This window comes from Pseudonaja textilis, chromosome 1, assembly GCF_049901715.1.
Source record: "Pseudonaja textilis isolate UNSWEBS1 chromosome 1, rPseTex1.2, whole genome shotgun sequence".
NCBI lineage: Eukaryota > Metazoa > Chordata > Lepidosauria > Squamata > Elapidae > Pseudonaja > Pseudonaja textilis.
Window position 1 is genome coordinate 32,673,208 of NC_141990.1, and position 27,750 is coordinate 32,700,957.

The 27,750-nt window shown below is 37.4% G+C and overlaps 2 protein-coding genes across 4 annotated transcripts; one reads left to right on the top strand and one right to left on the bottom strand.

Annotated features, from left to right (window-relative positions):
- Window positions 1–428: 428 nt before the first annotated feature.
- On the bottom strand, window positions 429–2,445 carry LOC113433433 (prolyl-tRNA synthetase associated domain-containing protein 1-like). Its single transcript, XM_026696041.2, has 2 exons — window positions 2,282–2,445; window positions 429–1,220 (listed from the first exon to the last, which is right to left on the bottom strand). Exons 1-2 carry the CDS (start codon window positions 2,372–2,374, stop codon window positions 783–785), a joined length of 531 nt encoding a protein of 176 aa, XP_026551826.1. The 5' UTR covers window positions 2,375–2,445; the 3' UTR covers window positions 429–782.
- Window positions 2,446–2,479: 34 nt separating this feature from the next.
- On the top strand, window positions 2,480–26,542 carry MTIF2 (mitochondrial translational initiation factor 2). Of its 3 annotated transcripts, none has more exons than XM_026696038.2 (14): window positions 2,480–2,646; window positions 8,695–8,894; window positions 9,685–9,805; window positions 10,447–10,618; window positions 13,364–13,524; window positions 14,865–15,041; window positions 15,191–15,330; window positions 17,298–17,422; window positions 19,746–19,950; window positions 21,112–21,364; window positions 21,836–21,976; window positions 23,253–23,417; window positions 23,985–24,125; window positions 24,406–26,542. In XM_026696038.2, exons 2-14 carry the CDS (start codon window positions 8,703–8,705, stop codon window positions 24,573–24,575), a joined length of 2,163 nt encoding a protein of 720 aa, XP_026551823.1. In that variant the 5' UTR covers window positions 2,480–2,646; window positions 8,695–8,702; the 3' UTR covers window positions 24,576–26,542. The 3 variants fall into 3 exon arrangements, with proteins under 3 accessions (XP_026551823.1, XP_087786605.1, XP_087786608.1); XM_087930479.1 differs by lacking the exon at window positions 2,480–2,646 and adding an exon at window positions 6,906–7,109; XM_087930482.1 differs by lacking the exon at window positions 2,480–2,646 and adding an exon at window positions 7,197–7,386.
- The last annotated feature ends 1,208 nt before the right edge of the window (window positions 26,543–27,750 follow it).

Here is a 27,750-nt window from a genome sequence, read left to right on the forward strand (position 1 = left end):
TTCCTCAAGCCTTTGGGAGGCCAAAAATCAGCTGTGAGGTATGCACATGCGCAGTGAGGGAAGTTTGCAGCTCACGTGCCAACACCAATGCCATAGGTTCGCCATCACAGCTCTAGGGGAAGGATACTGTAAAATCACCATTCTCCAGGGGGGAGGTTACTGCAAAATCCCCATTCCCTCCCCACCCCACTAACCTGCTTTCCAGCTCAGTTCTGTGCAGGGCAACAAAAGAACCCAGCCAATCAGTTGGGACTTGCGAGGCAGAAAATAGATGGGGGTGGGGCCAGTCAGGTGGTATTTGCCAGTTCTCCTAACTACTAAAAATTTCTGCTACTGGTTCGTCAGAACCTGCTGAATACCACCTGTGAATACCAGTGAGTGATAACACAAAATAGGTGGAACAACACTACACATGATCAGAGCTGGGATAATTTCTCTCTTAGGAAAGAGTGCCAAATTTATTTTATATTTATTATAGCTACCTATCTCATATAGTGATTCTGAATGGCGTACGCAATAAATACATTAAAACTACAATTTAAATTTAAAAAAGCTAACAGGAAACAAGACTGAAGCAGCAAAGCATACAAAGAGCGCATTTTACTAATCTTATAAATCATGAATGAGTGAGCAAAAATCTCAGCACTAAATGTACTGAAAGGAGTGGAGATCTTCCTATGTGATTTTCCAATGATGATTTCCATCCAGGAAAATCTTTGTGAATGTAGGATATCATGCGTGTTAATGAAAGTTCCCACCCAGTTACTCTTGGGTTAAAAAGCTTATTTGTGGCTTTCATCAAAATGCACAATTATGGGTTCATGTGCTGTAGACTTCAGAAATTTTAGGAAGTCATCTGGGTGCAGGCCCATAGTTGCTGCATTGGTCATTGGGTGAAAATAAATCCTATCATGACCTCCTTCCAGAAATCCAGCATCCAAAACAAAGTTCACATTTCCCTGATCACAGAAAAGAGCTAAGGGGGTTGCACATCCTTGGCCAACTTTCAGATTGTCCAACATAGCTGCTTCATCAGCAAAGCGCAGGTTCCCACTTCCAACACCCAGTTTCTTTGCCAAATCATTTAAATTGATTTGTCGATCATGCAGAACTGTCACCAGCCAAAAGCTTTTTTTCTTCTTATCTTTAAGGAAAAGGTTTTTGCTGTGAGCTCCATTTAAGTGTTGTACATAAGGCATCATTTCTTCAACTGTGAAGACCTAGAAGAGAGAAACGAAGTGTGACTTCCTTAAACTATTAAAAAACTGCATTTGAACTACACTTTGCAGCATCTCCTCTTTATAAAAGCCACTGAAATAAACAAGATCAATGCAACAATCCTGCACATTTCAATTTGATACTACTTCAGCAATCCACATAAATTCTAATCATATAGTCCAAAATAAGAAAATACATTCTTGAACCCATATTTTCAGTGCCAAAAATTATATTACTGAAATTTGGCAGTAAACAAGGGTGAACAAAGGTGATTCAACAGAATTAGATTGGCTTACATACCTAATGTTTTTTTAAAAAGTTAAAATCCTTTCCCCTGCTCAGGTTAATATCCCACATCTTTCACATTGTTTAACATGATATAGATTGCAGCCATTCAAAGGAAATCAGGAAGCCTCTCAGCATAATCCAAAATAATATTTTTCTTAGCACTTTAAATTTATTCCATTTATTGTTTTAATTAGTATAACATTAACAAATGTTTATACTGAAGAACATCAGAAAAGGATATATTTGACTGATTTGGACAATCAGTTGACATTGCTAAAATCCGTCAGTAAGGCTAACCTTTCATAGGGCTTATCAAACTCAAACAAGCCATATTATGTCTTCCTGTGTAGCTTGTAACAGCTTAAGTCATGTGTATTGTACTCTAGGACATTATCAGTGACATAGATATGGCAGCATGTTAACATGGCTTATAATTTAACATGTTATGCAGGTCTTCTGTATCCGGACATAAAACTCAGATGTGCTTTGTTATCACTTCGCTGCCATCTAGTAATACCTCTCTGTCTAGCGTGCGGATACAACAAGCCTGCAATTGTGTACTTCAGAGAAATAAATTGCATTAACTCAGGCCGACTCGTTTCACGTGCATCGACTTGGTAGTAAGCTACTCTCCATTTCTGGAAAAAAGGAAGTGATTAAAAAAAAAAGATGGATCAGCCACGTCCCAGCCGCCTTTCCCTGCACACCGGCTTCTCCATTGGCCGTTTCCAGCCCTCCTCCCCAGAACGCTTCATTTCGCGGCTTCTTCACTCACTTCGGGATGTTCCACGCTGAGTGCTTGGATGCCCAGGCCCTGCAAATGAGCCTCCAGCGCCTCTCGAAGCCCCTTTGGAGGCGGCTCGGCCATTCCAGCCCCTCCCCACAGTACTTGCCGCAAGGCTTTCGGGAGGACTGAGCAGGAAGGCGGAGACGATTTTTTTGACCAACAACAGCTTCCTTCCTATCCCAGAGCGGTCATCGGCGACAGGAAAAGGAAGATACGTCAAGACTTGAAGCGCTGCCCGTTTGTTGCTGGATGGCAGCGCTTAGCCAACCTTGCCCGTTTTTAAAAAGTTGAACCCATGGGAGATTCCAGAGAAATAAATTAGACACCGTAGTAGAAAAACATCCTGGAAACAGGTATTCCATATTTTGCCAAAATCAGTATGCGAATTGTTTCTATGACGTTAGTAGCAGTTTGATCTGGATTGCAGTGTGAACATCTATTCTGTGTTTGGCTTAGTATTGTGGGCAACAGTGGCGTTTATTCAAAAATAAAGCCCCAGTGACTTTACTGTAATTCCGCAGGTTCCCTGGAAGCATGCAGGGATTGGAACACTTTTGGGATAGTTTTATCTTGTTCTTTAGCTGCCCTCACCCTTTCAATAAATAAATAGGGCTTCCCTGATTAGTGTCCTTGTCATTTGTAAGTCTCCAATTTTTGATTCCCAGACAACCTTACCATTGCTCACGCTGGCATGGCATTTCAGAGTTCTGACCATATGGTTACTGGAGTCTGATTGGTCTTAAAGGAAGCTATTTCTTTTAAAACACCTTTCAAAGGAATGTGATTGGAGAATGTTGATTTAAAACACAGTGTTCACATGCTGTATTAAAAGCTACAGCTCATTTTAACCATGAGGTCTGAACAATGCTTACACCCAAGCTAGCCCATGACAGTCCGGTTTCAAGAGGGCCTCTCAAACTGCTTTGCAGCCCACATAGAGCACTCCCAAATACTTTTCTGCCCCTGCAACATTTTGTAGGCACTGAAGATGCTACCCAGTACCTTCCTAAATGTATCTTGCAAAAAGTATTACATATCCAGTAATAAAATGGAATACTGGTGTTTCAGTTAATGTAAAACTAGCAAATAAGTGGACAAAGTAAAATAACTGTTTTCAGTAATACTTTGAGGTTTATTTAGCACATTTGTTTTATGATATGATAATTCTTCATTTTTGACTCACAAGTAACTTTTGCTGTGTTGTTTTCAAAAGCTTCAGGGCTCTTAGGTTACCCAACTTATCCCCATAAGCATTACAACTTTAGTTTGAGTGTTCTAGTTCAGAGTTGTATATGAATTCAGTCAATGATTTGCAAGGAAATGTTTATTCAACAAATAAACAGTTTATTAACAGTTAATAATAAAAACTGTTTCTCCAAAGTAAAATGCCATTGCTAATGTTTGCTTGTCTTGGTGAGAATTAAAGTCCAACATGTAAGGAAGACAGTACTGATTGCCACATCTCTCATTTCATAATGACCTTTTCTATTAATTTCCATTATTACCTGTATATGTATATACAATCCCAATTGTACAAACCAAACCACCCTCTTGATAATTACATTTTTAACCAAGTGAGCTGTCAGAACACAGTTGATCAGTTTAATTTCTGATTTCAGATGGTTAACTATGCAATAACGTGAAAAATGTTTTAGAATAAAAATTTATTCTAAATAGGCAATTTAATTTGAAAACAAAATAAATTACTCAAACGCCACATGTCAATTGGATTTTTTTTGTTGCTTCTTTGTACTACAGTATTTAAGTATAAATATAGATCTGAATAATACTTAAAATTGCATCTATCTTGTATTCAGGCTTCATATGGAAATATTTATGATGCAATCTTAGGACTATCAATTCAAAACTAAACTACATTGATTTTAATACTTTTTATTCCAGGTATGTGTACTTAGGAGGTAAACCTTTTTCATAATTAGTTGCCAATGTAGCATAATTGCAGATTTTTAATAATGACATATTCTATTTTAATATATTGAACTATTGTTTGAAAGCATGCTTGGAAGCTATGTCGAGAAATTGGTAGTGTCTTTTTTAAAATAGCAAATCTTAGAAATTTATTCACCATCAAGTCTGATAGCACTGCTTATAAATTCAGGAGCAACACTTTAAATATATATATACATATGTATTTCCTATAGTGAATAATTTCCAATGGGTTCAATGAGACTTACTTTTAGATAAGTAGACGTAGAGTTATGGTCTAAACTACTTTTATTATAAACCAGCCAAACAGCAAATCAAAGAATTGGATTGATTTTAATCATCAAAAAAAATCTGAATTCTGAAATACAAGACATTTTTACTAGGAAGTTAACAGAACACAGGTGAGATTCATTTCTGAATAAACATGGGATTGCATTTTGGACTTAAATGGATATGTTTCAATGCTTGATTTTTATTTTGTTTGCCGTTATAAAATATAATAGGTACATTTGTATAAGTTCTGTTAAAATGAATTCATGATTTTATACAGCTACCATTCTTTAAATGGAATTTGCATAATAAAACCTCTTTGCATAAGACTCTCTTAGAATTCTGTTACTTTTAATGTGTGCAGCAGAAAGTGTTTGTTAAGAGCAACAAAATGTTCTAATCTTGGTCATTTAATGGTAATCAGAATAAATTAGCATTCATTTTGAAGAAACATAGATATTAAGTTGAACGGCCTTAATTATGCATTCACCCTTATTTGGCACTGACCATATGGATTGTAAAATGAATTGCATTTGTACTGAATGACAACTGTTTATAGCGTGTTCCATTAAGTAAATCAATAATTTAATTATTTAAACTTATAGTAACCATTATTGGTTGGCTATTTTATCATTTAGTGGGCATGTACATTCAACAGTTCATTTAGTGATCTTCAAAAAAAGTGACTTATGACCAATTTTCACATTTATGACCATTGCAGCATCCCTATGGCCATGTGATCAAAACTCAAACCTTTTGGCACCTGAGTCATATTTATGACAGTTGCAGTGTCCCAGAATCATGCAATTCCCCTTTTGCAACCTTCTAACAAGCAAAGTTAATGGGGAAGCCACATTCACTTAACAACCATATTACTAACTTAACAGCTGCAGTGATTCACTTAACTGTGGTAAGAAAGTTCATAAACGGGGCAAGACCCCACAAATCTCTTCCTTAGCAACATAAATTTTGGACTCAGTTGTAGTCATAGGTCAAAGACTATCTGTACTTTTATACTGGCAGGTCTTAGAGCCAAACATTTTATTGTGATTACTTGCATTCATTTTTACAAGTTTATATATAATATCCTGTATCTCTTGTGAATGATGATCTTAAACACTATTTTTTAAAAAAATGAAATAAATTGAATTCTATGTTGTATCTTCAGAAATAATCTTGATTGTGGTATCAATGATTCCATACCATTAGAATTTTTCCCCAAATACTCTGTTTTGAGCTACCTTTCGCTACCATTGCAGGTCTTATTCCCATTTGCTCCACTGCAGCTTTGAGTCAGTTTCAAATGCTACATTTTATGGACATTGTGTCCAGATTATAATGCCATCTATTCAAACATGTCATTATGATTGAAATTTGCTAACATTGCCCGATTACCAAAATAATCCATATAATAGTAAAGCAAACAGAGTTGAAATAGTTTCTTATTTACTAGAAGCATGCCTCATTGACTAAACTGGGGCTTATCTCCAACTAGATCTAAACAGAATGAGACTATTTAACTTTGTATTACAGCAAAATGTCATTTTGATTAAATACAGTAAGTCCCACTTATCCCACATATTCTGTGGTTCAGCCATTCAGGCCCTTTTCCTAGATGCTCCTTTTCATTCATGTGCTCTCCCCCCCCCCCCAGAAAACACTTTCCCTTTCTTCTCGCCACCCTGCTTCATCTGTCATCAATAGCAAGAGAATGAGGGTACAAATGTGGCAGAGTTATAGCTCTTTTGGTACCAGCTCTCTTACCCTGAATCTCATGGATCAGATAGCCTATCTTCTATCAAGTGAAACTTCTATCAGATGCTGGAATGAATATTCCCTATCTCACTCTTCCCCCAATGTCTTATGCAGACAGAGCCTTATTCTGCTTCCTTGGCAAGGCAGAACAGAGTTTGAAAATGCTTCTTTGTGTCAGTATACTTTCCTGCCAAGTCTCACACTGGATAACAGACAGACTTCAGTGCTGCCATGAGGAAGACCCCAAGATACCCCTATTATTATGATTGTTATTCCACATCAATTCACTGAAGGATGCGGTTATGGACTGTACACACTGGTGTACTGTGTCTAAAGGAGTCCTTTTCCAGCCCTAGAACCAATACTTTATTATATCCAAGAAAATATACGATTTTTGGCAAATATTTTAAGTCTTTTCTCCTTGCTGCAGATCAGTCTAACAGTCTAAATTCTAACAGTAAGTGCCCCGCTAGACCAAATTTCAAATAGAAATATATATGAAAGACCTCTGTTAGTGCAATTTATGACTTCAAAAGATGCAACTCTCTGCTCCCCCCAAACAACAAATTCCACCATTCTAATATTGTGCAAGAAATATGTGTGTAAAGATGTAAACGCAGCGGTTAAATATTAAACTTTTGTGTAAAGAAATAATGAAGCTGCTTTAAACAGAAGAACTCACACGTTCCTAAAGGCATATGTTGTCCTTGGGAGTCAACCTCGAAACAAATGAGCTTACTATTTTTTCCACTTAAGCCTACATTCAGAAGTTTCTTCGGGCAATCTTTTGAAAAGTTTCTCACTGGGGGCTGTCCTAAGTTATACCTTTTCATTGGCAAAAAAGGTACGTAATCGGGGTCACTTTAAAACTCAGTCAGTTTCAGCCCTTACCTGACCTGAGGGCAAACGAAAGTCGGGTGGCTGTGGGAATTAATACTGAGCGTGCGCGAAAACTCCGCCTGCTCAATTGCTTCGGCTTGGGCGAGTTTGGCGTTTTTTGCTTCCTTCGCCCACTTTTTTTTTTTTTAGCACGGCTCCTACTTTTTCGATTTTTGCTGAACGGATTCATCTAGAAAAGCAGATAACCGAAGAGGTCACGAATGAATAGCGGGACGATAAAAGTCAGTAGCAGATATCAACGCTATGCTTTTTTGGCCCTTGCTTGCAAGAGGGAGGCGCGCTCAAACGGCTGGAAGTAGAGAAGTAACGAGTTGAGGGGGCGGGCGGGCGCCATCTTCCGGCTGGGCGGCAGTAAAGCGCTTAAAGAGGCGGAAGGCAATAGGCGAGATGTTGAAAGAAAAGAGAAAAAAAAAAAACCACAGTGAAGGCTCGGTGGATTTGTCTGTTTTTTCAGCTGGATATCTGAAAGAGTGGCTTCTTTCAGAACTGCGCGTGCACTTTTCTCTGTTTCTCTAATATTGCTTTCTTTCTTTCTGCAGAAGGTTAGCTTTGTTGGTCTGTATCACCCAAAAGAAGAAAAATAATAGTAATTTTGGCACAAGGGGCCAGCTGATGCTCCTGGGTGGCGTCTTTTTGGGGGGGGGGGCGGGACCACAGCAGTTTATAAGCATATCTTTTCATTGTTAAATTGCTAGTTTCCAGATTTGACAGTTTACTGTTTTATTTAGAAGTCCCAAAGGTGCTTTTTCAGGAGGCAACTGGACTTTCTTGTTTCTTCTTTGAAGACATTTCACTTCTCATCCAAGAGGCTTCTTCAGCTCTGACAGGATAGTGGGAAATGGAAGAATGTATATTCCTTGCAGGCAGCTGGTCATGTGCATCTTTTAAGAGGGTTGTTGAAGCATCTGTGTCCTCAGTCACCTGAGTATTGCACTTGGTTCCTGTAGTCTGCATTTTTTTCTTCTTCTCTGGAAATCCATTCCTACTCCCACACCATTCAAAGGGTGTTAATCCCAAATTGTACAGCTAAAAGTCTGCAGAGATTCTCAGTCATCCAGGTCACAGAAAAAACCCAAAGGTGTTTTTTCAAGTTGAAACACCTCCAAATGCTTCATGATAAGCAAAACGTCTTCAAAGAAAAAACAGCCCAGTTGCCTCCCGAAAAAGCACCTTTGAGACAAGCAAGACTTGGATGACTGAGAATCTCTACAGAGTTTTATTTAGAACCACACTAGATACAGGCTGCAAAAATTCTGATTGCCACAAAACGGCAGCAACAAGATACAGATTTGAACACTTTGCTACTAGCTACTGGTAGTCCTAATTTTATGATTTATGTAAACAAAATTATGTATTTTTGAATACTGGCTTAACAGAAAAAGTTGCATGGTGTAATGCCATCATTTTCTCTTCCAAATCATTGTGGAAGGAAGTTACAGCAGCTTTATTCTCCTTTGCTTCAGTGGTATCTCTTTTAGACTGTCCACTTGAAAATTGGAAATTCAAGCTCTATTTTTTCTTGGTTACAGAGAGAAACATGAATTGGATGCCACCATTAGAGAATTTGGCTCGTTTATTTAGTGCTTGCAGGCAGCTGCACTCCCTGGCTTACCGAAAACAGTGGAAGTCTGTCCTGTCCTCTGCCTACCCCATGTGTCCCATTCAGCTGCATCCGCTGCTCTGGCATCCAGACACCACCTCACAATTTAGGCTTTTTACCACCAAGGAGGTAATTAATAGTTACTTTATTCTTGCATTGAAGGACTTTTGTGTGCCTCTAGCGAAGAAATAAAAGACAATGTTGTTTATAGAGAGATGCAGTAGAGGTAAATATAAATATAAACTTTCCAACAATCAGTTCCTTTCTTTACTTTTTGTAAATGTTTTGAATTGTAGTTAAGAGGAAGAATTCTGAGTTCACTTGATGCTGTGCCCCTTTCAAGCATTTGTGTTCTATTCAGTGAATGTGATCACGGGGAGATCTTTGTATACTATTGCATGTGTCAACCTCCTGGAAGAATATTTGGGGTTCATTTGAAAAGTATTAAATTTTTTTAATTGGGAATCATTTTTCCAAGCTTCAGTTACCCTTTAGTTAGTAATAAATTAACAATTGGAGAAGAAGAGGAACTAGCACAGCATTATTGTCATGAGCCCAGGCAAGCATTAGTGGGGAGTCGAAAGATTGAAATGTGGGTGAAAAGGCACATCACATATACTTACACAATTTTTCCCTCAGGAGTAGGGGATTTTTTATTTTTAAATTTTATATGCCTATTTAGTACTTACGGTACATTACAAATTTCATTTGTTCCAGAATGACAGGAAATTATGCCATTTTTTAACGGTCGTATTCAGAGTGAGTTTGAGGGGCCACAAAATTGGTGAGAATCCAGATTTGTGAAGATCATGAGATTCATGACAATCTAGCCCTTTTGTTTATAGCTAAGCATATTGTGGAAACTGAGGAAATGAGTTGATCCAGTGACTAAATATATTGTTCCTAAACTTTCTTGCAGAGAGAGAAATTGGGCAAAGTGAAATTGAAACCTGTTCAGATGAAAGCAAAGAAACAAGAGGTTGAGATAAAGCGCACAATGACTGTGGAGGAGCTTGCAAAAGCGATGCATAAGGATATAGGTGAGCCGGTTCTTTCAAATAATGCCCGGAAATTACAAAAGGAGCGATTCCCGATCTTCCTTTCAGCTGATTGATATCCTTGTGTTGTAGCTTCATTTTTGAATCCCACATATTTAGTTTCAAGGGCAGGGGTATATACTACACACACACACACACAAAAAACCCATAGAGCACTGACAGTCCACGATTTTAGAAAAATCTCTGATTTCTTCCTTCTTCCAGGTCATAGTTTCTGATTTTTGTGTACAAACAGATACACAAGGTTCAGATTAACCACTGCCCCTTCATTTCCTTTTTGTGTTTTCCTCTCATATTTTGTGGACTACTGCCTGAGAAACAGATCTGGCCTAGTATGCTACCTGAGACTGTGCTCAGACACAGAATTTAGTATTTAATTTGTTGTAATTCTTCAATTGTCTCCCTTTAATCTTTTTTCTTTGCATAAAATATATTTTAATAATGTGATGGTAACAATAACAGCATTGAAATCTGACAAAGCATCGCAGTAGTTGAAGACTGTACATCCTGTCTGGACACTGGAAATTATATGACAAACATTTTCCTCCAGTTAATGCTGCTGTATCATAGGCCTTTTCCTTGGTTGGATCATTGCTCAATGAATGTAATGTTTTTATACTCAGATCACATATATGAAGCTCTGCTGAACACAGACATAGATTTAGATTCACTAGAACCCGATTCGGTCTTGGAAGTAAATTGGATCAAAGATATCATTAAAAAATCTGGCATGCAGTACAAATGGGCTGAACTGAAAGAAGAAAAAGTGAAAGAAAATAAAGACGTGGTTAGAAGGTAACATTAATGCTTAAGTGGTTTTTTATTACTGGATTTAAACATAACTTGTATAATATATGTAACCCATTGTATGTGAAGTGCAGAAAATAATGGGCCAATGAAGACTGAGTTTGTTATTGTCAATCAGTGCCTAAACTGAAGTCCAGTTTTATCTAGACATACTGCTGTGCAAGCTATGATCTATAATGCAGTTAAATCCTTTAAAGGCAACATTGTATTCCATATATCCTATCACTAGGAAACATGTGCAGTGTACTGCTTCTCCCAAAGCCACAATTTAATTTTCAGATAAAAGTAAAATCATGAAAATATTAATTGGAACTTTAATTAGTAACATACATTATATTTCTAATGTGTATTTGGATTATACTAGTCATGTCCACTGTGAAAGTATGTACAGTATTGAATTATCTTGCATGAGACCTGCATCCTTTTAGCTATGCATCAGCTCTATCCATTCCTATTTCATGTATTTGTTTTGCAATTTCATCCCTCAATGTACTTCTTTTATATTGATCACTCACTTTTGTATTCATTCCACTTTAATTCCATGCCCATTTTTTCAGTCCATTACCACTGCATTTAAGTTTTTATGTATCTCCGACATGCTTAATTCTTGTTTCTGTATAACAGCAATATATGCAGCCATTTAAACATCTTTAGGAAAGATTCTTTCCCCCATCAGACCATAATACTACTACAACCTTTCTGCTATCTTAACATTTCTCCATCCATATCCTCATCTTCAGTAAACATTGTATCAAACTAGATAAATGCATCTACTTAATCCTCCCTTTTGCCATTTATATATAACTTGCATTTGTTCACACAATTTTCCTTGTTAGGTAGATTTTTGATACATTTGTGTTTCAGATCTGTGTTTATACTATATGTTTAACATTTTATCTGAACAACATATATTTAATATAATCACAACCACTCCATACACATTTAACCATAAATACATGAAATAAGCACAGGATATCACATATTTTTGATTAATGGTGAACGGTAAGTATTCCATTTATTTTTAAATGTGCTTTTTCCTTCATATATTGTTCTTACTTTATTTAGTAGCTAAACTTCAGTTTCATATTTGTGTGAAGTAAAGCCTATTTATTAGAATCTTTCTCTAAATCAACAAATTTGCTGTAAACATATTTTCTCATGTTCATACATTTTTCAGTGGCCTGGCAAGAGTCATAACTATACACATAAACTGCCTAACATCTGAAATTCCTAAATATTGTTCATGTTATCTCTTACATATTTCAGTCAACATTTTGCCAAACATTTTCCCAGGCACTGGTAACAAACTAATTATCTCTGTATTTTTAGCATACACTTTTTCTGCCTTTCGATTTGTATGCAAAATGAAGCTATTTCTGTTTAGAGAGAAGAAAAACAGGAAATAAAGTACTACAATGACATCTTCAGTCTCATTCATAGAAAATAGTAGCCCACAAGAATTTTTATCTGCCTTCTACTAATGTTAAACATTTTATTACATTTTGATATGAAATAAAATAATTCACATAACCTTTTAAGTATTTCACATACTTAATATATTTTATAGTAATCTTTAAAATGGCTAAAAAGGATAGTATGTATGCATGCATTATTTGCTTATATCCCACCTTTATTATTTTTACAAATAACTCAAGATGGCAAACATATCCAACACACCTAATTTCTATTTTCTCAACAACAGTCCTGTGAGGTGGGTTGGCTGAGACAGAGTAACTGGCCCAAAATCACCTAGCTGGCTTTCACAGCTAAGGAGGGACTAGAATTGAAAGTCTCCCGGTTTTTAGTCTGGTACTTTAACCTCTAGACCAAAATAGCTCCCTCCCGCTACTTCCTGGGAAATGCTGAAAGAAGGTGAATTATGAAAGAAAATCATATTTTGTGATTTTCATGAAATTTGAACTGATGATGTTATAAAACATGCTAATTTATTTAGTGTTAAGAACTGATTGATCCTGTAGAAACTACTGTAACAAAATAAGTTGCTCCTTGGAGAAGTGGTAAAACACCTTCTTTCCTTGCAAAAGTCTTAAATGAGACAGATTTCACTAAATTCCTGGAAAATCACTTCCAGTGGTGACACTGCAGAGAGTCATGGTTCAATGGTCTAATTTGCTCGTGTACAACTTCTGAATTCTATTCCTGAGTTCAAATAGAATTCATTACAGCAATTCTGTTCATAGTTTTATATAAGCAGTTGATCTGGAAAACCAAAATCTTTACTTAGGGCATGATTGCAACCCTCGTGGGTTTCCCAGTACCCTGAAAATGCAGCTCAAACCTTTGGTGGCAAAAGGGCAGCATTTTCTGACCATTTTTCATGGATAGGCGCAGTTAGAGGTGAGACTTTGCCTCCCAGAGGTTATCCAGAGATAATGCATTAAAGTACCTTTTTCAAACACTGCCCCCCCGCCCCCAAAAAAAATTCCCAACATTTTCAGTTTTCCTTCTTGTTGCCAATATGATATGTTGTTCACTGAAAAGTTAGAAGCCAACCCTTCACAGGTTCCCTATTTATAATTTAGCCATGAAAAAGCCATGTTTCCTTCAGGTAGAAAAACTATATCTTGAGGACACTCTAGTTCCAAACTATTAATTGTCACAAAAAGTTAAAACACAGAGATTGGGAATTTTAAGAGCTTTGTTAAGCATAGAATACAAAACATAAAAAAGGCTTATTTCATGTAAAATTGAATGTGTTACTATTGATTGCAGGCCTCTTCCAAATCCAGCTTTATTAACCCCCAGGCCTCCAGTTATTACCGTATTGGGCCATGTTGATCATGGAAAAACTACATTGCTTGATAGCCTGCGAAATACTAATGTGGCAGCAATGGAGGCAGGAAGTATAACACAACACATTGGTGCCTTTCTTGGTATGATTTATTTGAGTATTATTCTTAGTTCTCTTTGGATGAAGAATAAAAAGTCTGTTGCTTTCCAAATGGTGTTGGACTTCATCTCCCATTATTTCTCATTGATCATGTTGGTACAAGCAGATAAACATTACTGTTCCATTGCTTTTATCTTGTGAATCTAAAAATAACCTAAATATTTTAAATCAGTACAACAGCATCTGGATCGTACTTTATAATGTTGGCAATTTCTCATCTGCAATATTCATTATATCAAAATTGGATTATTACTGGTATAAAATGATAATACAATTTTGATATCATTAAAACAATGTAGTTTCTTGCTCAAGGCTACCTCATAAACTCATAGCAAATAAAAGGACTGTAAGAAGATAATGTGCCTGAAAGTGAACAAAATGCAAGCTGGAAGGAGGGAAGGTGGCATGTAGAAGAGAAAACAAAAATTAAGGTGCTATGAGATTAGTGAGGTAAAACTAGAATTTGCCAGGCATGAGAAGCCATTATTTTAATGTATCTCAAATGAATTCCCGGGGCCACCAGTAACCTGGGAATATCTGTTAATTCAGAAAGGCAAGACTGTTTAAAAGCTGGATCATATATAAAGACTCTGAATTCTTTGCTGTGCAATCAGCAATCAACTGTTGTATAGAAGGTTTGTATTCCTCTTCCTCTGTGCAATACAGTCAAATTCAGCTGTTAAGCCTAGGTGCCTTTTGCCAGCTTCAGCTTAGAACTAACTAAATTCAGGCTTAACTACATAGAGGTTTACTGCCAAACCTAGGTGTGAAATCTGACAAAAGTCACCTCTCCTGTCCATGGAGTAAAGTTGTCTCAAGAACTCAAGCTTCAAGTCTTAACCAAACCATATGAAGTTTCTCAATCTGATCTTAACAGAAAGTAAATACGTGTATCTTTATTTTCTGATGTCAAAAAATGGATCCAACTGGTTTCATTGCCAATAGATTATAGAGCAGGAGCCTCTCTAAGTGGTGCATTGGACCCCTATAATTTCCAACCTCACTGATTGTTATCTGAGAAAATTGTAGTCCAACATAGCTGGAGGATACCACTTTGGCAAAAGTTAGCAAATAACAGACAAATGAAGACAAACTTCAAGTATCAGAAGTAAAGCCCCATAAAGCATTGTTTTGCAGAAAGATTTAACAGCTGAACATGGACTATAGAAAAGTGATTGTCACTTTTAGGCAATTTTTCTGTTTAGAGTTGTATGAGGAATTATTACAAATCTCATGGAAGCAGCTGTTCAGTGTGAAAGTGACATGAGAAGCATTAAACTCTTGTTCGGAAGATACTGTATATATTTCCAATTGCTTTTGTAGTGCAGTTGCCTTCCGGGGAGAAGGTAACATTCTTGGATACTCCTGGCCATGCTGCCTTTTCAGCCATGAGGGAAAGAGGTACACATATCACTGATATTGTTGTACTGGTGATAGCTGCCGATGATGGTGTGATGGAGCAAACTGTGGAATCCATTCAACACGCTAAAAATGCTAAAGGTATTCATGGATTTTGTTCTCTTTCGGGAAGTTGAGGGAGGAGATAAGTACTACTATTGACATATTTCTGTTACTGAATATCTTATTGTTTGAAGATTCACTATGGAACAAATTACATAACTTGCCCATCCATGTTTTTTTTCTCTAAGTTCCAATCATTGTTGCCATCAATAAATGTGACAAACCTGAAGCTGATCCTGAAAAAGTAAAGAAACAACTGCTGTCTCATGATATTGTTTGTGAAGACTATGGAGGAGATGTTCAGGCTGTCCCTATCTCTGCATTAAAGGTAACGCAAGTCAGTTTCAGTGCCATTCCTAAGGTAAATCTGTATCACATTATTTGGAGTAAAATTTGATTCTTCAAGTGTCACATGATACAACATTGGGTAGAGCTTTTAGGCGAGGAAAACCTTAATCTGAACCTCTACTCAGAGCTATTTGGAGAAAAGCAGTTCTTTCTCAGCATTGAGCAGGAAAACTTCCTAATGAGGAAAAATGTTTTATTCTGCTATTTATTCCTACAGGTGAAACTCGAAAAATTAGAATATTGTGCAAAAGTTCATTTAGTTCAGTAATGCAACTTAAAAGGTGAACCTAATATATGAGATAGATTCAATACATGCAAAGCAAGATAGTTCAAGCCGTGATGTGCCATAATTGAGATGATTATGGCTTACAGCTCATGAAAACCCCAAATCCACAATCTCAGAAAATTAGAATGTTGTGAAAAGGTTCAATATTCTAGGCTCAAAGTATCCCACTCTAATCAGCTAATTAAGCCATAACACCTACAAAGGGTTCCTGAGCCTTTAAATGGTCTCTCAGTCTGGTTCAGTAGGAATCACAATCATGGGAAAGACTGCTGACCTGACAGTTGTGCAGAAAACCATCATTGACACCCTCTACAAGGAGGGAAAGCCTCAAAAGGTAATTGCAAAAGAAGTTGGATGTTCCCAAAGTGCTGTATCAAAGCACATTAATAGAAAGTTATGTGGAAGGGAAAAGTGTGGAAGAAAAAGGCGCACAAGCAGCAGGGATGACCGCAGCCTGGAGAGGGTTGTCAGGAAAAGGCTATTCAAAAGTGTTGGGGACTTTCACAAGGAGTGGACTGAGGCTGGAGTCAGTGCGTCAAGAGCCACCACACACAGACGGATCCTGGACATGGGCTTCAAATGTCGTATTCCTCTTGTCAAGCCGTTCCTGAACAACAAACAACGTCAGAAGCGTCTTACCTGGGCCAAAGTGGTCCAAAGTCCTCTTTTCTGATGAGAGCAACTTTTGCATCTCATTTGGAAACCAAGGACCCAAAGTCTGGAGGAAGAATGGAGAGGCACACACTGCAAGATGCTTGAAGTCCAGTGTGAAGTTTTCACAGTCTTATGTTGATTTGGGGAGCCATGTCATCTGCTTATGTTGGTCCACTGTGCTTCATTAAGTCCAGGGTCAATGCAGCCGTCTACCAGGAGATTTTGAAGCACTTCATGCTTCTTTCTGCAGACGAGCTTTATAGGGATGCTGACTTCATTTTCCAGCAGGACTTGGCACCTGCCCACGCTGCCAAAAGCACCAAAACCTGGTTCAATGACCGTGGGATTACTGTGCTTGATTGGCCAGCAAAGTCGCCTGACCTGAACCCCATAGCGAATCTATGGGGCATTGCCAAGAGAAAGATGAGAGACATGAGACCAAACAATGCAGAAGAGCTAAAGGCCGCTATTGAAGCATCCTGGTCTTCCATAACACCTCAGCAGTGCCACAGGCTGATAGCTTCCATGCCATGCCGCATTGAGGTAGTAATTGCTGCAAAAGGGGCCCAAACCAAGTACTGAGTACATATGCATGCTTATACTTTTCAGAGGTCCAATATTGTTCTATGTACAATCCTTGTTTTATTGATTGCATAGAATATTCTAATTTTATGAGATTGCGGATTTGGGGTTTTCATGAGCTGTAAGCCATGATCATCTCAATTATGACAAATCACAGCTTGAACTGTCTTGCTTTGCATATAATGAGTCTATCTCATATATTAATTTCATCTTTTAAGTTGCATTACTGAAATAAATGAACTTTTGCACAATATTCTAATTTTTTGAGTTTCACCTGTAGGTAATGATCTTGGAAGATGTGATAAAAGAAGCTATAGTCAGTCACCAGCGTATCCTAGATTTTAAATTTTCCATGCATACTGAATTACTTATGATGATCGTTAAGTCCTGTGTTTTCTGAATTACTTTTGACTTTTCTGACCTAGAGCCATAACTTGATGAACTTAAAAGAGGCAATTGTAACTCTTGCTGAGGTGATGGAATTGAAGGCAGATAGCACAGGCCTTGTGGAAGGTATTATAATAGAATCTCGCACAGATAAAGGGAAAGGGTGAGCATGCATCTTTTCATTAATTTCATTCTTGGCTGGGAGTTGCTCTAAAATTTCCAATAGTGTAATTAAATAACAGTGCATACTAAATTAAAATTTAAAAACAGTTCTGTGTAAATAAAATTAAAATCTTGATTTAAAACATGTAATTTTATGTAACAGATAACAGATAACAAATAATCAGAGTTGGAAGGGACCTTGTAGGTCATCTAGTCCAACCCCCCACCCAAGGGGGAGACCCTACACAATTTCTGATGGATGGCAGTCCAATCTCTTCTTGAAAGTCTCAAGCGATGGCGCTCCCACAACTTCCGAGGGCAAGCTCTTCCATTGGTTGATTGTTCTCATCATCAGAAAGTTTCTCCTTATTTCCAGGTTAAATCTCTCCTTGTTCAGTTTCCATCCATTATTCCTTGTCTGGCCTACAGGCGCTTTAGAAAATAGCTTGACCTCTTCCTCCCTGTGGCAGCCCCTCAAATATTGGAAGACCACTGTCATGTCTCCCCTGGTCCTTCTCTTTACTAAACTAGCCAAGCCCAGTTCCTGCAACCGTTTGTTGTATGTTTTAGCCTCCAGTCCCCTAATCATCCTGGTTGCTTTTCTCTGTACTTTTTCTAGAGTGTCAACATCTTTTTTGTAATGTGGTGAACAAAACTGGATGCAGTACTCTAGATGTGATCTTACTAAGGCTTTATAGAGTGGTATTAGTATTTTCCTTGATCTTGATTGTATCCCTCTGTTAATACAATTTAGCATTGCATTAGTTTTTTTGGCTGCTGCTGCACACTGCTGGCTCATATTTAACAAGTTGTTCACTAAGACTCCAAGATCCCTCTCACAGTTACTGCTATTGAGCCTGGTTTCACCCAGTCTATATGTGTACTTTTGGTTTTTCTTGCCTAAGTGTAGGACTTTACTTTTCTCTACATTGAATTTCATTTTGTTAGATATGGACAATGTTCTAGTCTGTCAAGATCCATCTGGATCTTGAGCCTATCTTCTTGGGTATTAGCTATTCCTGCCAGCTTAGTATCATCTGCAAATTTGGTAAGTTCCCCTTCTATTCCCTCATCTAAGTTGTTAATGAAAATATTGAAGAGTACTGGGCCTAAAACAGAACCTTGTGGCACCCCACTGCTTACTTCCCTCTATGTAGACATAGACCCATTAAGGACTACTCGTTGAGTACAGTTTGCCAGCCAGTTGCGAGTGCATCCAGTGATGGTGCTATCTATTCCACTTTTTTCTAGCTTACTAAGAAGTAGGTTGTGGTCTACTTTGTTGAATGCCTTGCTGAAATCTAAATATATTATGTCCACAGTATTTCTCTGGTCTACTAATTTAGTCACTGTTGAAGAATGAAATAAGATTGGTTTGGCATGATCTGTTCTTTACAAACCCTTGCTGACTGTTAGTTATTACTTTACTTGTTTCTAGATGTTGGCAGTTCTGTTTTTTCTTCTAGATTTCTTCTAGAAAACCTGTTTGCTTGGATTTAATCTCTCCAGTAGCACTCCAATAATGTGTCAATGTGAAATTTGCCTTATTGCAAAACTACTGCAATCAGTTCCCATAGCACACAATGGGCTCCCTGCTAAACTTGAATTAGGGGCGGGGAGGCATATTAATAAAAAAAAAAGAATGGAAATAGCCTGCAGCAAAGCAAAGCATCAGAATTCAACATTATTTTAATTGCCAAGAAAGTCTTAAGCCCTACTTGGGCTTCCTAAGCATTCATAGAATGATTACAGCCCAACATTTTGGAACAGTATCAACCTCTTCTCTCTCCTCCGTCCCCCTTGTCCCTACCAAAAAGGTAAGCTAAAAATAAGGAGAGTGAGTGAGTTGGGTTAGAAAAGGTAACAAAAAACATTTTTCACAAATTTACTTGTAAAAACATTTGATGATTCCAAAATCTTACCACCACCACCACCCCAGTGGCCATTTTATGGAGAGCAAACCTCTGTGTACCAGCCATTTTGAAAAAGAATCCCCTAAGTCCCTAGAGCTTATAGGATTCAGGATGGAATAAATGAAGGAAGGAAGAGACCTCAATGAAATGCATTTGCCTAAGGATCTTAGGATCCTTATCTCCATGTAAATTTATTGATAAAATGTTTCTAAAGATAGTTTGGGTGAAAAATATATTGTTCTGCTCTGTTTTATAGATTTGTGTCAAAGTAATTTTAAACTGAAAAAATTATACTGATATATTGACATAATAAAGCTGTATAAAGAGGCTTAGACATTAAAACATACAATTGATTGTGAATATCAAATCAAATGTCATTTTTATTTTTATTTGCCTTCCACCTGACCCCAGTCCAGTGACCACTGCCATTATTCAAAGAGGCAGTCTGAGAAAGGGCTGTATTTTGGTTGCTGGAGAAACCTGGGCCAAAGTACGACTGATATTTGATGACAATGGCAAAATCATGGAAAATGCTTCACCTGGTTTGCCCACGGAGATTGTGGGGTGGAAGGAGGTCCCTGCTGCAGGGGAAGAAATCCTTGAAGTTGAATCTGAGGTAAGTACATTTCTTGTTTTAGTATTAAAGTCTAATGTTCCTAAAATTGTCTTTATTCAGTATTTATCCAAAGTTTCATCCAAGATGCACCAGAAAAAGTAAAATATCAGTGAGAAGGAAGATGTTTTTTCAACATATGGAAATAGTTTAATTCAAGCAGGAAAGACTTATCTATTCCATGTGGCACTTGCTCAAAACTGGACTGGTATTTTAATAACTGTGTTGATGATTCATTTAGTTGAGAAATATAATATTGGTTCAGTTTCAATTCCTGATTATTCACCAGTAGTAATGTCTTAGTTTGGACAAAAAATATCCCTACTGGGGGAAATGATATTTTAATGTTATTGTTATTGGAAGGTGCTCACTTTGGTGAGTTACAATAAAGGTATCAATAAGGTGTTTTTTCATTGCTGTACAGTATGCTGCTCAGAGTCACTTTCCATGAAATGGGTGGTAATATAAATTTTTATATATTTTTTTCAAATTAAAAGAGGGTCAACTAATTTTGGGATAGTCTATGGATATATTTAAAGCTTTTGGGAGATAAGCTAATAACATGCCTCTGTGGAAAAAGAAACATAAATTACAATATAGAAATGTTATATACATACATTATAGTATAGAAATTTTAAGTTCTATATACAATATATAGAATGATATAAAAGTCATTTTCCCAGTGGTCCAGCACATATGGATATTATTTAAATGATAGAAAATTAAAATGTAATTTTATGCTTTCATGAGAATTCGATATTTTTGAGTACAGGTAGATCTTGCTTATTGACTGCCTTGTTCAATAAATGTTTGAAGTTACCACAGTGCTGAAAAAATAACTTTATGATCAGTTCCTACTTTTGTGAGCTTTGAAATGTCACAAGTCATGTGATCACTTTTATAGTCAGTATGGTGGTATGCTTCACTTCGTGGTATGCTTCACTTGATTTTTGCTCCCCTTATAGAGCAGAGAGATTGTAGAGGAAGGAATTACAAAAGAGAAATCAGTCACACGATGGGGAATATACATAGAAAAGAATATGGTGGCATCAGCATCTCTGAGCATGCCCAGGGCTGAGAGCCATGAGCACACTATGCAACAGCAATGATAGGAGCCAGGCTATGTTGTCAAATTAACGGGTTAATTAATTTTGTTCTGCCAAGCAAAGGGCACATGAAGTTGTTGAATGGAGAAACTATGTGAAACAGCAGGAAAAGATCAAGAAAGATCAAGAAATTATAGAAGAGAAGCAAAGGGCTCACCAGGAGGTCTACAAGAAGAAGCGAGAGGGTCTCATGAACATGAGCTGGAGAGAGAGAGTATATTTAACAAAGAAGAGCCAAAAGGAGTCCATGACTAGGCAATTTGAAAAAGATATTCAGAGTGACAAAAACATGTTGCCTCTCATTATCAAAGGTATAATCATTTTTCTCTTTGTGATCAGCTCTACATTCTCGTTTGAGTTTTTAAATCTAAACCTCAGCATCCATCTAGGCCAGAGGTATCAAACTTGCGGCCCGTGGGTCAAATGCATCACAAGCTGCCCCTGCCCCTGCCTGCTTTAGCAAAGGGGAAAAAAGTCCCGATACATCACGTGATGCTGCCATGACACTGTGAGTTTGACACCCCTGATTTAGGCCCACTGAAGGAGTCCAGACTGTGGACTTTCAATCACAAATTTAACACAACATTAAAAACAGCTCCTTGGAAATATTTGTATAATCAGATCAGAATTTAATACTTTGGTGCTGATCTCTCTCCTCCCCCCCACAATTTATAAGCACACATTCCCAATACAATAGCATAATGTTCCAGTGTTATGTGCCTTGCTTGAGTATGAATTTTCTTCTTTCTACTGAAATTAACTAGGTTTCTTGTTTTACCCAGGTGATGTCGATGGCTCTGTAGAAACCATTTTGAATATTCTGAAAACCTATGATGCTGACGAAGAATGTATATTAGATGTGATTCATTGTGGAATTGGGGATATTACTGAAAATGACATAAATCTAGCAGAATTGTTTAAAGGTAAGGAGTTGGATTCTGAGGGTATCAATTTATTTTTTAGACTAATTAGAATTAATAGCTTGTTCCTTAGTTTAATTAAGTAAATTATGTAGCCAGTCATAAATGCACAGAGTGGCTTACACTTAATTGAAAACACTGGGTAAAGCAGGGAGGGATTACGTTCATTTAACATGATCCTATTAATGAATCCTTGGGTTACGAATGTAATTGGCTATTATATTTATAACTTGAGGATTACCTGTATACATATTCCATCTTTAGATTGAATAATGGAAGCATATACATCTCACTCCTTTGCCCTTTTTGCTAAATTCTCTGGCTTTCTGACCTGTATTTTGTATAGATATTGCATGAGAATAATGAGGTGTTCTGGGTATCCTCTTTTCCTATGCACACCCACCTTGACATAATCAGTGCAATCAAAGACTCTTCTGAGGCAAGGAAGCACATACTTTGTTTGTATTTCTTAGCTTTCTTAATTATCCAGTGTTCATTAGCAATAAGGATTATGTTCCTTGACTCTTTCTAAAGCCAGTTTCAATCTCTAGCATCTCCTATTCCACTTAGGGCTCTAATCTTCATTGGATGATGAATTTATGTACTTTCCTAATTGTCTAAAAAGCCAGAACTATTGCAGTTTTTCATTCCCATGAAATTTGGCTAGTTACATATTAATCAGAAATAATGGTTTGAAATAAACCAGTCAGTTATAAATAAGATCTATTTCAAACTTTGAGATGTTGAACTTTCCAAAGTTTATTTTAATCTTGAGTTTTGATTCATTTGTGACTATATCTTGTTATTTTCCTAGCTGCCAAGAAATTGGGAGTGTACAAATCCAATTTTTCAGTGGGAATGTACAGGTTTACTACTCAAGTTCAAATTTTGCTGTTTTGAGGCTTACTAGGGTGAATGAATTGTATTGTATTAATCCAGCACATTCTTCCTTTTTCAACAAAATAGTTAAGCATATTGGCATTACAATGCACAATGTCTGAACCAAGTCTCAGGATACAGCGCTTGGTAAAACCCCAGAACCCAAACATGTTAGTAAATCTTTCAGCAACCGAAGCATATTTCCCATTCTTAAAAATAGAGTAAATTATGTAGTTTGAAAGAATATACAAACAGGCATAAGGGAATTTGCTTCAATTTTAATGTTTAGCTTTAGGAGGTAAAAACCTTTCTTGCATCTTTGTCTTGGGGTACTTGGTACATTCTGAAGTTAATAAAAAAGCAACACTACTTCATATTTGTTCTGTTATTCACTTGACAGGTATCATCTATGGGTTCAATGTTAAAGCACATAAATCTATTCAGCAGTTGGCTGCCAAAAAGAAAGTAAAGGTGAAAATACATAATATCATCTACCGGCTTGTGGAGGATCTACAGGAAGAGCTCAGCAACACTTTGCCTCTTGGTGTAGAGGAGGAAGTGATAGGTATCTCAAATAATCCAGAAGTGAACTTCTGGAAGTTATCTAGTCAATAACCGGGGCGGGGGGAACGGACGGGGACACACGCAGAAATCTGGGCTTTCTAAACTTTGCTGTCTTAGAAGCTTCCAGTTTTGTCTGCTACTTGTAGAATTCAAACTTAGGCTGCCTTCTAGGACCAGGACAGTTATTACAGGTTGAATACCGCTGGAGTACAGATATTTGTGGAAAAAATAAAGAATGGAAGGTTTTTCTTGATTACTACACTAGAGGAAATAAACCACAGAAAAATTAAAAATTCAATCATTCTAGACCTACTGTGGAGAAAATAATAAGATACATTTTAATAGTTGAAATCTAGCAGAAGGCAACTTTCTATGTTCCCAGACTTTTTAAAAATTCTAGTTCTTTTCCTTGAAAAACAAAAACATATTGTGCAAACCAATGAAAAATTTGCTGTGTGATATAACTAAAAAATACAACATTGGATGGTGGTGGTGGCAGATTTTAACACAAGAAACCAAGTGGGCTATGTTTATGTGGATTTTGATTCTCATATTCCCTTTATTTCAGGAGAAGCTGCCGTTTTAGTCACCTTTGAAGTTGATGTAGGAAAACATAAAGTTCCAGTGGCTGGCTGCAGAGTACAGAAAGGACAACTAAACAAAAAAATGAACTTCAAATTAATTCGCAATGGAGAATGTATTTGGACAGGTGGGTAAAGGGCATATTCAATTTAGCAGCTGTTTGTTACTCAGATTCTACTTTGTTGACATTTTTAATTTGTTGAAGGTGTTGCTTCTGATTAATATTTCTGCTACATTTCCTTCATACTTATGTCTGGATTGTTTTAAGTATAAATATGTGCAGTTCTGTATGAATGCTATGTATAAAGAGCTACCCTTACAGCAAAACAAATTCCCAATTTACTGACATTTCTAATAAATTATGCACTTTTACTTGTACTAAAATTTTACTCATTTGTTTGATTTAGGATGCTTATCGTCTCTGAAGCACCATAAGGAAGATATTGTTATTGCAAAGACTGGCATGGATTGTGGACTTAGTCTAAATAATAATTTGAAGTTTGAAGTTGGAGATGAAATTGTTTGCTTCAGCCCAAAGGAAGTAAAGCAGATAATTTCTTGGGAGCCGGGATTTTAAATCAGAGTGACTAAAATATAGAGGCAAGAAAATGAATCTTCATTCAATATCATTCAATCTTCATTCAGTATCAGACTATAGAATCTTTGGGATAGTAGCTTACATTGTACAATTAACAGGAATATATTTTAAACTTCTGCTGTTTCTAATGTAAAATTGGCTACAGAAAATAGAAAAGTCTGCCATTTCAGTAGATATATGTGCTATGAAATAACATTTTAAAACCTAAGTGTTCACTACAAGGAAAACCAAAACATTACATTTGTTAACTGCAATTGTTTTTCAATCATTATTAAAAATGTTAGATGAGGTGTTTTGCTATCAAAATTCTGCATTAACACAATTCTTCCATATAGACTAGTATCTACACTTATGGATCCTGGGTTTTCTTATTCAATCTGCCTTTGAATTATGGATTTCCTGTCTGGCCTCTCTCAGAGGGTCAGATTAGGTAATCATATCTCTTCGTTCTTGACACTGGTACACCACAGGGTTGTGTGTTGAATCCCTTACTCTATACCTGTGATGGTGAACCTTTTGGGCCCTGATTGCTCAAAGCACGTGCACACATACCCAAAATGCAAGGCATCCCCGTGCATGCATGCGGGCCTCCTGCATGTGCCCCACCCCCACGCGTGCACAGCAGAGACCCAAAGGCCAGCTAGCTGGCAGGAGGTGCATGCACATGCGTGGTAGAGCTGAGCTGGGGTGAGGGCATGCATGTCCACAGAGAGGGCTCTGCATGCCACCATAAGTTCACCACCACAGCTCTATATGTGCACAACTATTCCCACTCACGCCAGTAATACTATTAAATTTGCAAATGATACAACAGTGGTGGGAATCATCTTCCCATCCTGCTTACAATCTTTATGAACTGTTGCCTTCTGACAGAAGAACAGAACAATTAAAACTCAGACCACACGTTTCTGAATAGTTTTTATCCCAGAGCTATAATTGCACTTAACAAGGAACTTAAGGACCACCATCAGTGAGCTGTTGGACAGTATTACTTGGTCTGTTGTGTGGATGCTTGTGTGTTTTTAGGAGGTGGGGAAGTTTGGAGGGTGGGGAGGTGTTTGGGGATTGTCATGTGTGTGCATGAGTCTGGTCTCTGGGTGTTATGTGAATTTCATTGTATATATACTGTGTATATACGTACAATGACAATAAAGAATTCAATTCATCTCTGGGGGAAGGGTGTATGAGTGCCTGTCGAGATGAGGCTGTTTTCGTGATGTGGAGACAATAACACCAATAAGACCAAGGAACTTATAGTGGTCTATAGAAGGAATAGATCAGACATCCAGCCCTTGCTGGAGACCGAGTGGAGCAATTGGCCAGTTTTAAGTTTCTGGATGTGTTATCATAAAAAAGGAAGTGACCTGGAGCGCTCACATTGCAGACTGGTCAAAAGGGCCCAGCAGAGATTATACTACCCAAAACTTCCCAGGAAACAACTGAATGAAAACTGCTGGCAACCTCCTACCACTGCACCGTTGAGTATTTTAACTTACTGCACCTGTGTATGGTTTGCTAATTGCAGGGTGGCAGATAGGACAGCACTCCAGGGGGTTAACATCATTGCCCAGATGATCATTGGTTGCCCCCTCCCCTCTTTGGAAGAACTTTATAGCTCCCGCTACCTTAAGAAATTTCAAAACATTCGTAAAGATCCATCTCATCCTGGGCACTCTTTTTTTTGAACTATAAGCATCTGGCAGATGGTACAAAATAATAAAACAAGGACAAATAGGATGAAAACCACCTTCTATCCCAGAGCAGTAACTATATTGAATTCTACTGTATAATGCAATATTAATGCAATATCAGGTTTTCAATTCAATTGTATAGAATGCGAAAGATGTGTTTGTGTTTTATTTTTAGTTATAATGTACACTGAAGATGCATTTCATTGTAAGAAGTGCAATGACAATAAACTAACTTACCTATGGCACTCAAACCAACAGCTATTGGATCAAATACCTTTGTATGTTTAAATTACAGAACCTACCACACCTAAACCATTATTGAATAGTTTGAAACATGAGGGTGGCTGTCATCTCTCACACTATAATGTTCAATATAGTTTTTTATTTTTGAGCTGCAAACTGCTTTTGCAGGTGATCAGCCTTACATTAGAGTTGTAGGTAATTTTTAGTACGTAAATGTACTAATTTTTTAAACGTAAATGTACGTTTTTATAATAATGACATTGCATGGAAATGAACAAGGAAAAAATATTGATAAATCAGTTATGGTACAATAACATTATAAACAAATGGTAATACAGTATTCCTGGAATTTTGTAGCCAAAATAGCATAAATGTACACTAAAAGATACAAGATACCCTTCCCCTTTTCCTAAGAATAAGTACTATAGAACAGAGTTCCCCAGCCTTTCTGGTTGGCAGCTGGCGCTTATGTGTCCGTGCACATGCACAAACGGGGCCACAACACTTGTAGGAATGCTAGGGCCTGTGACACAAACACGAGTGGAGGGGTGCACATGTGCATACTATCCAGTCACACAGCCCAATGGCCAACAGGCCATGGTGCAGTAGTAGTCATGGCCCACAGGTTGGAGACCCCTGCTATAGAAGATAAGCAATTCATGATAGTAGGTAAAAGGACAGAACTCTTCTGTTAACACAACTTCTGCAAAAGAAACTAAAACTACTACCGAAGCAGACAACAAAATACCCCATAAGACAAAATTAACATAAAAAACCCTCAGCTTTTGAAAAAAACCTGTTCTAGTTCTATTTAAAAAAAAACAGTAATTGGAACTGTAGTGTCTTTAAATTCAAGTATGGCTTTGTCCAGTGATGGGATTCAAATAATCCACTGTACATGCAGGACGAGCCTCCTGCGACGGCCAACCTGACCCTAGACGAATGGATTAATTCCCATTCTTCGCCAAAAGGCTGTTTATGAGGGCGTTTGTCTGCATGGTGGTCTCGTGGCTGTTTCAGCCTTCTGGACATGGCTCCTTTAAGAAGTGAGCGTGCAGAGATGTTGGTCAGTCCGCGGGCAAAGGGGCGAGGAATTAAGTTGGCAGCATGACTGAAGCTGGGCCAATGTAGGTGGAACTGCGGGGTTAGTTCAGCCAGACAAATTATCACAAACACACACGTTATCAAAGCGGATCCTAGGTGTTCCACTGAAATGGGGA

Excerpts from the sequence above, each read along its gene's own strand:
- LOC113433433 (XM_026696041.2), bottom strand. The coding sequence starts at position 2,374 with ATGGCCGAGCCGCCTCCAAAGGGGCTTCGAGAGGCGCTGGAGGCTCAT. Across the intron at positions 1,221-2,281 it reads TCAGCGTGGAACATCCCGAA|GTCTTCACAGTTGAAGAAAT; the intron begins GTGAGTGAAGAA and ends TCTCTCTTCTAG.
- MTIF2 (XM_087930479.1), top strand. The coding sequence starts at position 6,995 with ATGAGCTTACTATTTTTTCCACTTAAGCCTACATTCAGAAGTTTCTTC. Across the intron at positions 21,365-21,835 it reads GTTGCCTCTCATTATCAAAG|GTGATGTCGATGGCTCTGTA; the intron begins GTATAATCATTT and ends TGTTTTACCCAG. Across the intron at positions 24,126-24,405 it reads TGGAGAATGTATTTGGACAG|GATGCTTATCGTCTCTGAAG; the intron begins GTGGGTAAAGGG and ends TGTTTGATTTAG.